At 36.1% G+C, this 18,753-nt stretch overlaps 1 protein-coding gene across 1 annotated transcript in view; it reads right to left on the bottom strand.

The window, feature by feature from the left end:
• Positions 1-15,483, bottom strand: part of NLGN1 (neuroligin 1) — a 210,465-nt gene extending 194,982 nt beyond the window's left edge. Inside the window, exons 1-2 of the mRNA XM_009077841.1 lie at positions 15,428-15,483; positions 5,657-5,809 (exon numbers count right to left, since the gene is read on the bottom strand). Of these exons, the coding sequence (XP_009076089.1) occupies positions 5,657-5,777 (121 nt within the window). The 5' untranslated portion in view covers positions 5,778-5,809; positions 15,428-15,483. The remainder of the gene's footprint in view (positions 1-5,656; positions 5,810-15,427) is intronic.
• Positions 15,484-18,753: the final 3,270 nt, after the last annotated feature.

Here is an 18,753-nt window from a genome sequence, read left to right as displayed (position 1 = left end):
ATTTCCCATCTTTACTTTCAATGTAATGTACTTTTAATTAGGCAATAATATATAATCTTCTGCTCATCTATCATTTTTACTCAAACATGTTAGGAAATGGATAATAGAAAAAAGGCTCATCAGAGACCCTTTGGAGGTGCCACAAAGCTGGAATAAAATGCCATCGCCTGACAGTACCTTTAAGGTTTCATAAAAAGATAATGGATGTGCTTGTCACCAATGCTAATGATCAAACATTTTCCCAGTTTTACTAGATATTAAATTGTGAACTATAAAAGAAAACCCCACAGTCTAAGCAATGTAGGAAAAAGAATCTTTGTACATTTTTCATCTCCTTTGATATCTAACTAACATAAACCCTCTTATTGCTCTGTTACTTTCAGTGAACATCACTATGCCATGAGATGCTTACTTTGACTGAAGTGAACAGGCTTATTTTCAGAAGGAAAGACAACTCTCCAGGCTGCAGGATAAGAAAATGATATATATGCAAAAATATTTAAGTGACAGGGACACTAATTCATCACAATATCTTTCTGGAGTTGACTAAAGCTATTTAATCCGACATGAAAGGATTATATCTAGATATTGTACCTTATTTTGGATCATATTTAAAAGATATCCTATGTTTAATATTTTCAGTAGTATTAACATGCCATCAAAATAAAGGGAAAAGCAAGGCAGCAAAAAAAACCATCCAATGTGATGAAAACAATTAAGTAATTTCCAAATTAGGATCAGTTTGACAAATCAGATTAAGTGGGGAAAAAAATCGAATTTGAAACAAATAGGAGAAAAAAAAGGTATGTTATTCCATTTTAAGAGAGAAAAGTATCAAGTATCTAGTTAATCCCAATGGAAATAGACTCCTGAAATGGGCAGCTACTTCCAAGCTGTTCTGAAGCAGTTTTCATTATAATATATTCTCATCTCTATGAACTGCAAATTGTCAGCTAATAATTCTTGATCCCATGAAAAGATTCACTAGGCTACGTTCTGGAATTCCCATAATAAGGGGAACAAACCCATGTGCATAAACTGACTCATGAAGGAAAGGCTGTGCTTTATTTTTTTTGCCTTTTGGGAATGTGCAATGTCTTGCTGAGAACAAGATGGATTATGGCAAAAATACTGGGTTTGGCATGGATTTCCCAATGTTTACTGCAGGGCTGTATCCTTATATTTCACATACCTCTTTAGCCAATAAAAAATTGCTGGTTGGAATGATACTGCATAGGAAAAATATGTACCTTCAAACCTGATGTATTTTCCTAATGTATCCAGACACACAGCAACAAAACATTTTAAGACATAATAAGACATCCTCTGTCACTACCTCATCCATAAAGCTCTAAAAGTCACTAACAAAAGTAGGAAAGGGCTTTTGTGACAGTATTTTTGCTTTGTTCTCTTTTCTTTCACTATTCTATGTTTTATTTGACATGAATGTTGCAGCCCAGCACAGACAGCCCACACAACACACTGCTGAAAAACTGAGTTTTGGGCTGGAAAACACAGCAGACCTCTTCTAAGAACAGCTCTTCTCAGAAGCAGCTCTGTGCATGAGTAGCAAGTACCTTTCCAGTATCCTTGTTCCTCATTGCTTCATTTTAAATTATGGACAACCAGGCTCTGTCACAAGGGGATGCACTGTACTGAAAACCCCCATTGATTTCAGTGCAGTTATTTGGGAAATAATGTATTAAATAAGGATATCAGACCTTACAAACTGTCTGCTGCAGCGACTTTACTTTCAGCATTAAAAATACCAACTGGCCAAAAAAAAAAATTTCAGCAAATCAAAGTGGAGAAATAGCTGGATAGGTGTTTTCTATTCAGCAATGCCAGACAATATTCTCCAAATACAGGGTAGCAATATAAATGAAAGACTAAATGACAGCAATGCTTCCTATACCCTCCACAAAAGGGAAAATTGTTTATAATTAAAACGGACACAAACAAGATGACCTCACTTATGGGAGTGGTATGATTTTTGACATGAATTTTGGTCTAAAAGTTTAGAATCTTTGCCTTCCCAATGCAGACATTATTCAGAATGCCAAATAGAAAATACAAAATACAGATGATTTTTCCATTTAATTTATTGCCACCTTTTAACCCGGACCCTTGGAATGACAATTGACTGTTTCTGTAGGGACAACTGCTGCCTCTGAAAGAAGGGGAAATTCAAAGTAGTGCTCAACCTAGAGATTCCTGAGTCATTTTTCAGTCCCCTAGTTCAGTTTCTGAACCTAAAAAAAGAAAAGGGGGGGGTTTCAGTTCTATCAAAGTTCTGTGGTTTAAAGATAATCAAGAGCAAAAAGCATAAATTTATAAAATGAAGAAACAAGTTCCCAGTTAGTATAAACCAGCTCACTCCTTCCTTCCTCTCCCTTCTTGAGAGCAAAAGGGGGAGCAGTCAATGGTGATCCAAAGCATTCTCCTTTTCTAAATAAACCTTTCATAAGAAACAACACAAAAACCAGCACTGGCAGTATTAAATCCGCCTATCATGATCTTTTCTGGACATTGACTAGACTCTTTTTGTAATCTTTTTACATTTCTTTTATGAAATTTAAATAAAATGCTCCTGCTTTTTACTGAATGAAGACATATTAAGGAAACATTTGAAGTCTCAAATTAGTTGAGCTCAAGATCCAAACTTGTCTTCATATCTGGCCTTTCCTAAAAGAAGCCATAAAAATATATCTGCATTTATACCTGTGCTGTTCTGCGAGGCTATTAGACTGTTCGTGCATTATTCCCAGCTTATTTCAAAGACAAAATTGGGCCAAGGAACTCACCAGACCTATTTTTTTTTTTTAATGAAGCTCCATCCATCTTTAATTTCTGTTTCCTCTTTACCAAACGGATTTCACTTTTAAGAGCTTTCTAACATTTTATTTAGAAGCAAACCTTGCATTTCCATGAAATTCAGGTCCACAAGCAGAACAGTCTGCAAAACAAAGGATCTTTCAACTCAGAATAAACAGAAAAACAATCTGAACTGCACCAAAAGCTCTCTACTGTGGACTTAATAGTAACACTATGAGGAACCTAATATCACAGTGTATCCTCCCTCCCATTTCTATAGGTCTGAGAGAAAATGTTGCTATTGCAGCTCTAAACTTTTACTGAATGGTAATGATTTATGAATTTATTTATTTAAGAAATGTCACAGTGTGAATCTTGGTGAAACATTGGCAGAATTCTGAGAACTCACAAAGATCATCTATCTAAAGACACATCCACAAAGACCTATACAGGAAACCCATGCAAATAAAGGTCATATAAAAGTGAGAAGACAGACCTTATTTTGTCCCTACATCTATCTTCTCATGTGAAAAATAAATGCTCTATTCCTTCTGCCTGTACAGCCAGGCATTTTACAGACTGCTGAAGTGAGATCTAAGCATGCCACAGGCAATGGTCAGTGGAGCTGGACCTCTCACCTTGTGGGATATGATCAGATAAGGGAAGCTGAGAATTTGTCAGCTGTGTTTTTGTAAAACCTTATCATATTTAACGTGACTGCAAAAGGCAACATTCAGCTGTAACAGTGAGGAGCAAGAGTTTCAAAACATCAAAAGTCAAAGCTGATATCTACTGTGATTATGGAAAGTCTTACTCGAAGGCTATCTTTAGATTAGGAAACAAAGGCAAGAAAACTGTAATTTTTTTTTTCCTGCTGGGTTTCTCCATTACTTATTTAATGACATGTCATTATTTACTTAATACATGACAGACAGGCATTGTGCCAAATACAAAATATGTGGATGACTTCTACATAGAGTTAACTGGTGCATTTATTTCACTAAGAAAACCCTGCAAACCTGACACAGGTTTATTTCAGTTAGTTTGAAAATAATTTCAAGTATTCATACCAATTACTGGATTCTGCTGCAAATTTTAGAGGTTTTACTGTAATAGGTATCACTTAAAATTAGCTCTCCGCCCCTTGAGGCTCAGTAAAGACCACAAAGTCCAAACAATCACAAAAGCATGAACACAAATGAAATCCTCCTAGGCTCAGTGAGACGTTAGCTGTGAGTTACCTCAGGGATCAGTGTTAAATTACAAGTGGAAAAATCATTATCATCAACGAAGATGTATTAATTTTCATCTTTCAAGCAACTTGCCTTCTTAAACACTGCAACAACTAATGATTTTGGAATCAGACTAAACAACATACAAAAATAAACAGAACTTTCAGATAATAGGTACTTTCTTACTGAACAGAGTACCCTACTGGCATATAATATATATAAATGTTGATTGAGACATCAAAGACAAGATTATTAATGGTTGTGTTCAGGACTTAAAGTCACCATATAGATTGGAAAACAGGAAAACAGGAGGAGGAAGAAAAACATACAAAATACCAGCATTTCCTTGCTAAGAGTGGTACATCACAAATGCAACCTCCAATATGAAGGAGATAAACCCAACAAACAATAAGTTATGATCTTTCTGGAATTTATTCAGTGCCTTGTACAAGACAATCATAGTAGAGTAAGTTTCAAAAGCTAAAGTTAAAATCCATTCCCTCCTCCTGAAATTAGGAAGTCAAAGTTTTAACAAAAATGAAACTGTCAGAAGAAAATTAGCCCAATGAGCAAACCAGATCCAACATATTTGGGGATTGTGCTAACTGAATTCAAAACACCAAGAAACAGAGCAATGAATAAAACTACAACCCCAAAGAAAAGCAGAGCAGCAGATGTTGCTAATGTCCATGATTAGAAAATAAAGCTGAGTGGTCTTCAGAACCATTGTTCTGCTGTGAATAGCACTCAGCCTGTTACACCCCTTCAGATGTAATACCTTTATGCCTATGTAAGTATTTTGAAGTTATTGTACTGATCTCCATAACATTCCAGAATCCAACTCCTGCTTTCAGGAGCCTGAGCATGCAATATTTTGGTAGAATATGCAAAAGAAAGAAAACAACAATCAGATTGTCTCAAGAGCTGGTGAACTTTAGCATGGATGCAACTACACTGACTAAGTAACAAAGCAATTTTTTTAGAAATACAAGCTACCAGAGGGATACTGCACATATCTACCAACAGCATGAGCGTATTCTATTAAGTATATTTGAAGCAATCAAAGGTAACTCTTCATTCTCTAATTTGGCCTGGGAAAGAAATACTGTAGGTGTTTGAATGACATCCATAGCACTTTTCAAAACCACAATGAAGTTCAAAACAAATATGCAAAAAAATGTTTTCATAACATTGTTCACTTTTTCAAAGTACAAAAAATATCTCAAAACTTAGTCTCTTTCATTCCAACAGAAAATCCTATCGTCTAAGACTTTACAGTTTGGAGAAAAATAAATTAATTTACTTGTCTATGAATTAAAGGATTACTGTTATTCACCTTAAAAAAAAAAAAAAACACCAAAAAAAAAACCTCTTCTGTCTGGACAGCTCAGCAAAAGGAATACCTATTTCAAACCACTAAAAGCATGACAGCAGGTTCTTCCAGAAAACATTTGCAATGTTTTTACATCTCATCCCCAGAATACAAATCTTTTATTTGACAAATTTTAAAATACTTGTTGTTCTGTCTTTTTTTTTAAAATACATTCTCACGTGTAATATGAATTGCATTGCAGATAGCAGGGATTAATGGAAAGCTGAAAGCTTCTTACCAAGTACCCCAAGGCGATAGTTGACTGTGATGACTATCACATTCCCATAACTTGCTAGAACACTGCCATCATATAAATTTCCAGTGCCTTCCATGTAGGACCCTCCGTGAATATACACCATCACAGGCTTAGGTCCCCCACTGTCCCGAATGTCTGGAAAAAATATTAAGACACATTTTATCTCAAGAAAGTACCAAAAAAGATACATCAATATTTTAATTTTTTTTTTTTTTTTAGTGAGGTTATTTTTCTTGAAGTGTTTCTCAAGCAACATCTTTTACATAAGGAAATGGGCAGGTGGGCATAAGTGTTTCATTGTGGCTTTCTTGTAACTGAAATTCCTATTTTTGAAACACTTGGCCTCAGCAAAGCAGAAAGGAATTGAAAATGGTAACACATTTGCTCAAATTCAATAGGACAGTTGTCTGATTCTGTTCCTGATGAATTGGATGTAAAATGTCTACTAACATAAGTGTGAGCCCATTTTGGCTGAACACTTCTGAAAGCTCAGTCCATCTTTCTGTTCACTTAGCTAAAGGCAATTCACCATATTAATATAAACAGGATTTCTGCTCATACATAATTTGTTGATTGCTTCCAGTCTGGTGAGATCAATAGTTTGTAAAAAGTGTGTGTAAGCAGCTGTCTTTGGATGGGTCTGAAGCCTGAGTCCTCAAAATGTACTTGAAAGCTCTTTAAAACTTAGACCTTGAATGAATATTATTTGTAACCTGGGTAGGCTGAAGGTTCAGGTGCATGGCTACACTTAGCTTCCTAAATCATTAAAAGGAATGTATATTTGAAAAAAACAGCTGCCTGGAACAACATTAATAAATCCTCATCCTGCAGTCAAACAAATTGTAATGTACTCAAAAGTGACACGAAACGCAGGGAACGATTTTAAATCTGAGAAGCTCTGCCAACCCCTACAACAAAATTAGATATTGTCATACTGGTTTGAGTTTTGATTTAGGCATCCCTCCACCCCCAAATAGTCCCATTTGCAAATTGATGCATCTCCTCAGAATAAAATTTTGAATATATGAACACTACTGCTCCTCATGAGGAAGGTTATTCCTGAGTACCAATTCAGAACAGTTATTATGAGATAAAGCATGCTTTTAAAAGTTAGGTTTTTTCTATTGGATGGGAAATAAATCAGCTAAGGTGTAAATTTGACCTCTTACACCTGGATTTAATTGCATTTGATCTCATTTACTGGGTGTCTGATTCTTTTCCACTGCCCAAATCATAATATGCCAAAATAGTCCCTCAGTATCAAGAAAGACAATAGCAAGAGAACATATGAAAACTTCCCAATGAGGAACTGTACTGAATATTCTGATTCAAAGACATTTTTTATCATTATGACAGTATTCAAGTGACTTCACTGATTGCTCCCTTCAGTGTTTGAAGAAACCTCAGATGTATTGTTTACTCCTTTGATTTGGAGGGATCTTAGTTAAGAAGCTTTCAAGTAAGCTCTCAGTAGAATCGTTTGAATTGTTTCTGAAGCATTGTAAAGACTACAGGCAGCTACACTAAAAGCTCTGCTTTTTGACTTCCCTGAAAAAAAACAGCACAGATGTGCCTGTTTATAGAAAGGCAACTGCTATTATTACTTTGATATTGATTCTAATTTGAAGAAAATGCCAGAACAGTCAAGATCACAAATTGGATCTTCAGTATTGGAAGTACTGGAACAATCATTTATTTGAGACCAAACAGATGATGAAAGGTTGTGCATGAAATGACTTGTATTGCTTTCCTCATTTGAGCATACAGGAAGGGCTTTCCAACATGCAATTTTCAGAGTGTAAAGCTAAGGAGATTATTTATCTTCATTGTCCATAGGATGGAATTAGGAGCTTCTCAGGTTTAAAAGCTACACAGAGGAAAAAGTCTTTTCAAATTTATACACTGTTTTCAGTTGTTCATAGTCTATGCAGCTTTTTTTTTCATATACAAATATGGAAGCAATAATAAATTATTAATCTGAAATCACTGTGTGACTCTTCCCAGCAGAAATTGTACACAGTTAATTGTATGCTTGATGGTAGCACAGGGGGAGACTGTCTCAGAATTCTTCTTTAATTAAAATTACATAGAATTACAGGGCACCAACTGTGAACAGCAATGAAATGTTGGTAGCACTGGCCTGTTTAACTGGAAAATAATATTGGAATATTTAGAAAAGAATGGGCATCCTTTATGTAAGAATGGAAGCATACATTCATGAATAAAATCTCATAAATAAAGAAGGGATTCTTGGAGTAATTTCTGTCTATACCACACTTTTGTTATTTTCTACTACTAATAGTCTTGTAAAGATTACAGATGGATGAAGAAAGGCTAATTTTCAGCTCTGCCTCTGTGCTGTGTCAGAGCAGATGACATGCAGAATGAATTTTCCTCATGCTGCTTTGCCAAAGTCATCAGTCTTTAGAGGAATCCCTTCTACAAAAGAAAAATGGTGCTTCTGTGTGTCTCAGACAGTAATCTAGTACTGGAGACATCAGTGAGGTTATGCAGTATTCAGCTGAGGCTAGTTGGACTTTGGGCTATGGATTATACAAGAGCTAGGGCAAGAGGAGAGATCACTGCATTTTGGTCAGTGGTTTCATATCAATTGCAGTCTACAGCCAGGAATGCAAAGATGCACATATCCAGCTGGGAGAGTGTTGTTTAAGTACAGATTTTATTAACAGTGGATGTTATTAGATAAGATCAAAGGGAGAGAGCAAAAAATCAGACTGTAATCAAGAATTGATTCCTACCTTAAAGAGAGAAATTGTTCCCCCATGAAAACTCTCATCCTCTAAAAGTGAACTGGAACAAGTATTAAGATAACACTCTGTGAGAAGAAAACTCTACTGCTACAAAAGTGGCAGAAAGATGTACTTTAAAGAAGTGCTTATTGAAGTGTTCAACTCAGCAAAGAAAATAATGGAGATTTTGGCATTCAAATACTTTTCAAAATTTGCTCATAAATGATTTGATACATCTTTTATTTTTTTCCTATAGCCTGGTATCAGTCCTTTGTGTGCATGTGCTGGAGTGGGCTCAGCAAACCGTAGTTACACTTTCTCACACAGATTAATAGTTATCCATGGATGCAGATTAATAGTTATTTATGGATGCAGCTTGTTCTGAATCTGAAGAATTGGGGTGTAGATGTGGCATTTCTGCCAAGTGTAGATTTATAGACTGATTTAATTTAGTTGCGTTCTGCACTTTTTGTTGCTTTTTATGAAGAGTTGCTTTAATTAAAAAGCAGACACATTCATATTTTCAAAGACATATGCAAGGATAGTGCTGTTCAAAATCCTTCTCAAATTCAACTCAGTTCTGTTTTTAGTCACACAGAAGATAAATTTTGAGTGCTGTGATTTGTTTGGCTTTAAATTGCAAGTTCATAAAACATCTAAGTAGGTCTTACTGTACAGCAGAAAATGATCTTATTTATATTACATATACATTAATTCCCTTATAATTATTTCTATTATCTCCTCTCTTCTCTACCTTTTTAATGTTTGTTGCATCTACTTTTTATGTTTCATCTTAATTACATTAAAATTTAGGAATTGGTCTGTCTTTTATTCTATATTTATTACATCACACAACAGGGAACAGGATCTGACTGTGAATACCAGTCACAATTGTCATGTATAACAAAACATAATTATAGCTTCAGTCATTCAAAGCCTATGTGAATTGGGCACGTGACTTAACAAGTATAATTTACAGGGAACAACAAAAAGGGGAAGGGAAGAAAGCCTACCTGGAGACAACTTTGCACAAAAAATAGTTTAGTGGTGATGTCACAGGCAGTGTTTTTCTAGATAAGATAAAAAATTGTGACATTTTGAGTGTGAAGTACATCTTGGGTTTTGAACATGAAACAGCACAACAACAGGGGAAAATATTTAGATTGGTTGCTGTGAAACCTATGCTTTCCTTCCACTGAATGTTCTATGGATATATGTGTAGCTCTTCCATAAGCTTTTGTCCAAAAATATAAGTAGAGCATGGCACCAGTCAATGCTGCTCTTAATCATTTTAAAGCCTTTTAACAGTATTTGACCTTTCAGTTCAAATCCACTAGATGCCTTAAAGATGCACTACTACTTTAATAAGCTAGTGCCTATAGTGTTAATATGTAAACATCCATTAATGCCATGTATTTAAAGTGCAATATGAAACTAGATGTCCTGAGACTATTAAAGTAACTACTGAACTTCTGCTAGGAGTAGCAGCAAGGTTCTAGATATGTTTAATATTTTAAAATATGGCCTGAGCCATCAGGCTTGAAATAGAATTCTTTTTGTTTGTTTTCATGTCTGTCAAACCAGGGGATCATTTTGTGCACTCTCAAATGCTTAACAAGCTTTATCTGAAAATTATTTAAGATCCTGATGAAGGACTCTATGAATGCATAGCCTAACATAAAAAGGCCAGTGTTTTTACAGGTAAGCATCTGGAGCAGATTCTCATCAGAGTAGGACCTCGATAGCCAGGTAGGTAGTCATTTTAGAGTCTTACATGATGATGGTTAGCAATGCAAAAGCTGACAGATTTTTCACTGTACAAGCAATGTTTGGCAGTGCTCTAAGTAGAATGACACCCTAAAAAAGTGCTTAAAGGTCTGTCAGAATTTTGTTGTGCATGTTTTCAAGTGTTAATAACATCACCACTAAAATTCAACACAATTTGAACTGAGCTTCTCAGTGTAAAGGGAAAACACAACCAGCAAAATTTAATGTGTAAGTGATATTAGAAGTTGTACTTGGGAGTGAAAATCATAAAACTAACATGAATGGGTGACGGGATGAACAGGAACCTTGAATATGGCTAAGTGTAACAGCCAACAAGCTCACCCAAAGTGGTAAGATCTGTGCTACTCCAGGCTGGCTGGCACTCATTAGAGGCTATAATTAAGGCTGGAGCATGTGGTTGCTTTGCGAGGAAGACAAATGTGTTCTGCTGTTTACTGATCTCTGAAGTCCGAAAATGTGCAACTGGTGCCAGACGGAAAGATTGTTTCTCTTCCTATTTCTTACCATGACAGCTGAAGGCAGATGAAATGCTAAACTTGGCAACCCAGTCTATTTTAATACTAATGGATTTATAGGGGTTTTTGGAGATCCTCAATTCTGAATGTTCTCCTTTGCGCCAATGGCACTACAGTCTGTTAAGCATAAGAAGGGATTTGCAAAAAATGTATTCTGCATCATTGGCAATTTAAATTTTGAGTGGATTTTTGTTTGTTTTGATTTAAAGCATGCTCTGGACCAAGAACTTCCTTCAGTCAATGAAGTCCAATAGCCCATATAAGACAGAGCATCAGACTAAATGATCAGAATCATCACAGTTACAGCCTGGGAGCAAACAGCAACATCTGTTCCTAATCTGTCTCCTTTTCCACAGAAGAAATTGAGAGGGAGAAGGGAAGAGCAGAAGCATCTAGCAATTACAGAGCAGGCCCTCGTTCTGAGACATATACTCAGCTCCCCGTTTTACTACAGACATTGTGTCTGCATTCCTCAAACTTAGCATCTGTATTCCTCATTTCTAAAAATGGAATAATAGCATTCCTTTATTGCAGAGGGATGCAGTGAGGCTGAATACATCAAAAACTGAGAGATGCTCAAATAGCATTAGGGACTAAATAAGGATCTAAGATTGACAGATTGATGTGCTAGGTAAGGTTGTACAACAGAGTGGTGGATGAGAATTTGTTTGTGAACAATCCTTCATGGATATTTCGTACAGCACTAGCTAGAAGTCCAGTTCTGGTCCCAAAGGACATTAGGTGATAATGATTTGTGTCGCCATATTTTAAGCCATGCTCAGGATTTTAGTGGATAGGAACTAAGGGTGCAAAAGAATCACTGACTTTTTGCCATCGCCAAATTAAAGTCGAACTATTACCTTACCAAAATTAAGACTAAGATCAGGTATTACAACTAAAATATTTTACTTTTTAAAACTAAACCTTGTTTCTAGACTGGGGAAGGTACAGTTTATGCAACTGCTGAGCAACTTAAAGTCAAATCTTGCCTCCACACTAGATACTGCATACCTGCATGTCAGCAAACAGGCAAATGCACCACTGCTATAAAAAGGGAAAGCCCCAATGCTCATTGGTTGCAGGTGTTTCTGCCATTCTTGTTTTTGGTCCCTGCTCAAGTGGTTCAATACTTATTGAAAAACAGGTGAGCAATTCAAGAGCAGACATGAAAGGGTTAAGCAGAAACAGGAATGCATCCAGACTGGGGAGAGAAAGGCATTTATATTGTTTCTGACTTTTCACACTCATAGAATTTGAAAATACCTTCATTCTTTACACAGCATATTTGCAGATCATTAGCTGGTAATGGGCACTACTGCCTTTGGGTCTTTTGAAAACAAAAATGATCTAATTAAGCCTGGTCTACTGGTTGCAGCACATACCAGAGATGAGTTTGATTACTGATTCCAGTGCTTGTGCTGGCAAGGTTTGGACCACAATACTGTGGTAGGGACATGAAGAAGCAGATGGGAGTAGAATTACTGAACAGTGTTTTAAAATGAAATCTTCTAATCAAACTCTGATGTTTCAATGATACAACACAAAATGCTCTCCAGGCAATTGATCCAAGAAGATGCTATGGAAGATCTTTCTTCAGGAAAGATATAATACAATAAATAGATATAAGATCTCTGGATTTCTTAATACAGAGACCATGCTGGGCATTTTAGAAATCATTGGACAATGGTTATGTACCATGGATTCTACAGTCATATGACACAGTTGTGCTGCACCGTGTGTAGCCCAGTCTTCCTAATATTCTAACTTCATCATTCATTCAGTTTGGCATTTATTTTATTCTGTCCGCAGTTATTCATTTGTAGAATTTTATACTGCATAAAATCTACCATACTTGAAAAGGTGAAGGGTTTGATGGACAGGTTAACAGAAAACTAGACAGCTAAGGTGACCTTTCCATTTGCCTCTTTCCCACTATTTGTACACAAATACATATGACTAAGTGCATGAACTCTTCAGTTCTGCATGTGCAACAAGTGCTAGAGTGTCAATACAGAAGAGCAGTTCACAAAATGCAGGTTATCTGATCATGCTCCTCCACTGGGGGACAGGGAAATGCAGGGCCTCAGCAGACAGCGTTTCCACCAACCCAGTAGACATCTCAGCAGCCTTTAGTGTCTACTGATCATAAAAATTTAAATTTGCCCTGTCTCTCTGTGCCTCTCAGAAGCAGTAAAAGTCTAATTACTGCCTGCATTCTTCTATTGGCACGGAAAGGAGAACAAAACCATGACTTGTACGCCAGAGAAAATTAATCCCAGACCTATAAATTACAGAGATTTATTAGTGTTGTAAATGTATTTCTTCCCCTCTAGTTTGACTGCTGTGTTCTTACAGTCCTTCCTCTCTCTCCTACAATTGTCAGTGTGGGAGACAGGTTTTCTCTGACATGGACACTTGTTCTCTGAAGACTGAGATTCTGACTCTCATCTGATTCTACATACTAAACCACTTTCTGACAGCAACCACTCTCTGCTGAATATCAGCAAACTGAGTAGTCTCTTTTAAGTGTGTCTAAGCAGAGAAGGACTCAACAAATGTTAAGCCATTAGCATCTGTCTTGGCAATTATACAGCAATTTAGGAGAGCTATTAAGACCGACTGAGTGAATAACCCAAGTTTCAAATGGTTTCTTAAAACATATTGTTAAAACAAGACAGAGTAACTTTTACAATGGCTAATTCAGTATCACAGATCTTGGAGAATTCACATGAATGCCCCTTGCAATATTCTGTCGTGAACTAATTGGCCTCATAAAGCTAAGAGGATCTGAATTATCATAATTAGCTCTGAATGATGTGTCCTGATTTCAGCTGGGATAGAGTTAAATTCCTTCCTAGTACAGGTACAGCGCTGTGTTTTGCACTTAGGATGAGAATAATGTTGATAACACACTGACATTTTTATTGTTGCTGAGCAGTTCTTATACTAAGCCAAGGACTTCTCAGCTTCTCACCTCACCAGCAAATAGGCTTGAGGTGGGGCACAAGAAGTTAGAAAGGGACACTGCCAGGACAGCTGATGCCAGGACAGCTGACCCTAATATGCCAAAGGGATGATCCTTACCACATGGCATCATGTTCAGCATATAAACTAGGGGGAAGCTGGCTGGGGTCGCTGCTTGGGAACTGCTGGTGATTAGTCAGTGGGTGTGAGCAATTGCATTGTGCATCAGATGTTTTGTATATTCTCATTCTTTTATCATTATTATCACTATTACTTTCATTTCACTCCTATTAAACTCTTTTTATCTCAATTAATAATTTTACTTTTTTATTTCTTTCCCCAATTCTCTCCAACCAGCTGAGGAAGAGTGAGTGAGCAGCTGTGTGCTGTATAGCTGCCTGCTGGGTTAAACCACTACACATGAGAGGTTTCAAAGGAGATTTTCAACTATCAGAATTATCAAATTTGGGCCAACTGGTGGGCTTTCATTCATATGCTTAACATACACATTCAGTAGAGGATCATAAATCAGATGTGTATCAAATTGAGGGTATATTTGTAAAGCCTCTGTTCAGTTATTGGGTAGGAAGTTAAATGCTCCTATTTGTCTTCCTTCATCTTTTGTGATAAGACTGCATGTTTCTGTTTAAGTTAAGCAGTTGATGTTCTGTGTGATGAAAAACTTCTTAATTAAGAGCCTTTCAGCTTAGAGGTTAAGTTTCATCTTAGTATCAGGCCAAACCCCCCTCCCCAGATATTAACAAGGAAGCAAGAAGCAACTCTACCAGTCCTATATGGTAATTTGTTTTACTCATTGACCATAAAACATATGAAGTATGTGTTTAAAATTCAGAATTTTGAAGCACATCTACTTGAAGAGATGAGGCTGCTCAGGAAAAGAGCCCCTTGTTACCATTTTCACAGCCCTGAAAAAATATCAAATCTGCATAGTTTTATGATTAACAGACATAATTTATGACCAGAATAATATGCCTGACATTTCAAACTTTTGATTTTACTTGGTAATAGGGTTTTCTAAGGGTCAGCTCAAGCAGATAAGCATCTTTGTATGCTCGTAGAAAACAGAAGGGATCAGATTTATTTTACTTTAGCTCCACAGAGTCTTACCAACAGCCAACAGCTACCTCTCCCTTCTGTAGGGAGGTGGGGTAGTCTACATTTAATTTAACTTTTTTACATGGCAGTGTAACTGCAAAAGGGTTTGAATTTGAGGAAATTCAGTTGCTTAAGAGACACTTTCTAAGAATTTTCTGTATTTTTCCTTTTATAAACACAACATTTTATATGTTTATCAAACTGAGATCAGTCAGTGAAAAAAGAAAGAAACATCTTTGTACTTGGTGAAATACATAGGGTTAGAAAACATGCAAAAAGGTGTACAGAGAAACTTTAAAAGAGTGTTAGTTTAAATAGTATGGACAAAATTCAGTCAAAAGGTGGGATGCAACATATCAAAAGTCCATTTCAAGAAAACAAAAAACCTCCTTTTTAAATATTGTTACTGTTTTGTATCAAAACGTAGAACTTAACAACATTCTTTCTTTTAAAAAATTAAAAAGATATATGTATAACAACAAGCAAGAAGACAAAACACATCAAAAATGGGAAGTAAAAAAAAAAACTCTTCAAAAGAAGACAAGAAGTCAAAAAAAGAGGGGAGAAAAAAGATTTTCAGGGATCCTTGTCATGCAAATCAGTTTGGCGGCAAAAAATACCTTCATCTTCAGCACCGTCATTATCACCTAAATCATCTGTCTGTTTCTTTGTAAGGGGACCTAGGATTAAGAACGGAGAAAATGGAGGAAAAAAGACAATTCAAGAATATACAAGACTGAGGAAAAAAACAGTGAATATTAAATTCCCATGGACGTTTCAAGAAAAACATTTGCAGGGAGGGAAATCTTAGTTTATAACAATCAATTTTTCATTACGTATTTCCAACATTACAGCAAAACCTTCCCTAGGGGGTATGGCTATTAGAAACATCTAGCACAAGAATCACAGAGTGCCCAATGCTTTATTGTTTTTAAATGAGGAATCAAAGCTTGTTTACTAAAAGCATACCCCAGCATAAACTACATTTATCCATTTCGTTTAATTGCTTTTTTTCCTGTTGCAGTTATTAGGAATAGTGGAGACAGGAACTGCCAAATTACCTCTTGCATTTGATGCAATAAGGTGGTTAATACATGTCTTGATAGTTAGTTAAACAATATTTTTCTGTGAAATGCTAATTCACATTTTGAAATTCAACCCTTTAAGCTCATGCTTTCCAAAGATAAGCTCAGGTTTGGCTTTTTTTTTGTTTTGTCCCACTCATTACATTCTCTTGCAAATAGAACCGTAGATAACCCTTGAAACCTTTGACTACCTGCTGAGATATTTGTAAATAAACATGAAAATCCATGTGTAAACCAGAAACAAGAGAGAAATCCTAGACCAACTGAAGACAATGATTTTTTGCCATTGATTTCAATGGGACCAGGGTTTCGTGCAGAAGTTTTATTGAATACAGAATTGAAGTTTTATCTTGGGCAAGACAGTTTCATAATTCCTTATCTCCATAAAAATTCTGTCATGCCCAGCACCTATATTACTAAAAAGTATTAAGAGATTCATCATATTTTCTAATGGGAAAAATGTCCACTCCTTTACTGAATAATCAAAATATACATCAGTAGGAAAGTCAAAGGCCATTCTGAAAATATTTCCATGTCATATATTTTACACACTTACGCACAAACAAAAGACAGTTGGAACTCAGCATTATCTTTCCTTTTTTTTCAGAGCTCTCTCATTTCCATGACATTCTGTAATTTGCATGCGAAAAAGCAATCAGTAGGAACACAGAACTAAGTAACAAAAAAAAGAAAAAGCCAGCCAAGCACAGAGTAGAAAACAAGAACTTCCTCATGCATAAAATAGCAATAGACAAAAACAACAACAAAAAAGAGAGATGAACTGTATGTGTTGGTATTTGCAGTAGATGTAGGCAAGAGACATGCATTAAATCTAAGCACTGTGGAGTATTAAAATATTTGTATTTAAAAAGCTCTATCTCTGTTATTTTACAGGATATTAGTCAGACAGCATTAAACTTGTCATTTATAGGCAAAATACCATGTACTTGAGTGACACATTTTTTTAAAAAAATCATATAGTGTTTTTTACCAGGTGCATGGATTGGAGAAACAGAAAAAAACCATGAAGTACCATGAGATTTTAACTGTGAAGGTAAGAACCAGACCATGTTATTTAAAACCAAAGCTGAATACCTTAATTCCTGCATCAGTCAGTTTAAACTCCTTCTAAATACAGAACACTAGAATTATACATCATAAATTAAACACAAGCATTTTTACAGTCACACCTGCAACAATCACTGTTTAGTAGAAAGCCCCAGTGATGCAATAGCTTTTCCTAACACAAGTCCTAGATATAATCTTTACAATATATGGTATCTAGATAATGTGCCCCTATCCAAAAGCACACACTCAAATGTCTCACTGCCCATCATTCTCATACCATAGCAATTTTACTTCTAAAAGAATAAAATTAGAAAAATAAAAGATGTACGGAAAGCATAATAGTCATTTCATGGTGGGTTTTCAGCACAGCAAAAAGGGAGAATGAACTTAAGAATTGTAAGAGCTATGCACTTAACAGAGCTATGCATTTAAGAACGGAGAGCCAGACACAGGCAAGGATATATATGTATACACAGATATTTTTAATGGCTTCTTATCTTTCAAATTTTAGAAGTCGCCAGAAAAGAACAGAATAGCATCTGGAAAGGCAAACAGCACATATTTCTCCAAATAACTTGCATAAAGAGGGGCAATTTATTTTCTGGATGAAATCAAGAAAATGCATGTTACGTTTTTTTAAATAGCTGGCCTTTGTGAGGTATTTTGTGCAGATCATGGTTCCAGACCTCAACAGCAACTACATAGTCCATCAGCATCTCAATATGAATATCTGATCACATTCCATTTCTGATTTTACAATATGGTGAAGCGTAACTGTGGCTAGCTTTAAACATGACCTAGGTAATTTTAGTATCTGTACAGTTCTGAGGTTCTCTGACTAACATTTTAAAAAAAATTAGACCATCTTCCTATAATCATAGAATTGCTTAGGTTGGAAGAGACTCTTAATATGGAGCACAGCCATTAACCCAGCACTGCCAAGTCCACCACTAAACCACGTCCCCAAGCGCCACATTTACATCTTTTAAATACCTCCAGGGATGGTGACTCAACCACTTCCCTGGGCAGCCTGTTCCAATGCTTGACAATTCCTTTTGCAAAGGGGCTGACCTATTTTTCAGCTGTTATAAATTAAACATGCTTTTTAATACAGCTATAGATCTATTTCACAATACAAGGGCTCTGCTTGCCACATCCCCTAAGGAGGAGGACTCATCCCTGATGGAGACACGTGGCAGACCCACTAGGCACCACTCACAGTATTGTGTCAAGAAAGAGATGAGAGATTATTTCTGCCACAAGTTCGCTCTGCAAATATAATGGGCCAATTCATTACATCTTCAGATAGATTTTCTGCTTCCTGGAGTTATAATGAGCCTAAGAAACCAAAACAGAGTTTGGTCCTCATACACCAGGCATGAAACTCCTTACCTACTACCTATACTTTATGTATGCATACAGGGATGCTGTGAAACTTAATTTGTATTTTTAAATTGCTGTACAATCCCTAAAAGAAACACCAGCTCAAGACTTATTGTGCACAGAGTTGTCTAAAATGGCATATGGCAACATCAAGTGGTTCAGCCTGGAGGACTCACAGAGAAAGTAGAGCTCTGAGCTTGACTGTTTAATGTTCTGTGTTGCCTGTTTCATGTACAGATGCAGAAGACACTCTCTGAAATCGTGAAAGTAGTATTAAGAGAAGCTCTGAATTAGAATTCCACCCATTTCACCAATAACTCTCATTCTAAAATCAGTAAGAAATGGCTTTTGCTTCAGATTCTCCAGATAACTGATTACATTGACTAACAGCATCGCTGTGTCTGTATGAT

The sequence above is a fragment of the Acanthisitta chloris genome, unplaced genomic scaffold, assembly GCF_000695815.1.
Source record: "Acanthisitta chloris isolate BGI_N310 unplaced genomic scaffold, ASM69581v1 scaffold3107, whole genome shotgun sequence".
Lineage (NCBI taxonomy): Eukaryota > Metazoa > Chordata > Aves > Passeriformes > Acanthisittidae > Acanthisitta > Acanthisitta chloris.
The sequence above is the reverse complement of the archived record's forward strand: the minus strand, read 5'-3'. Positions and strand labels throughout refer to the sequence as shown.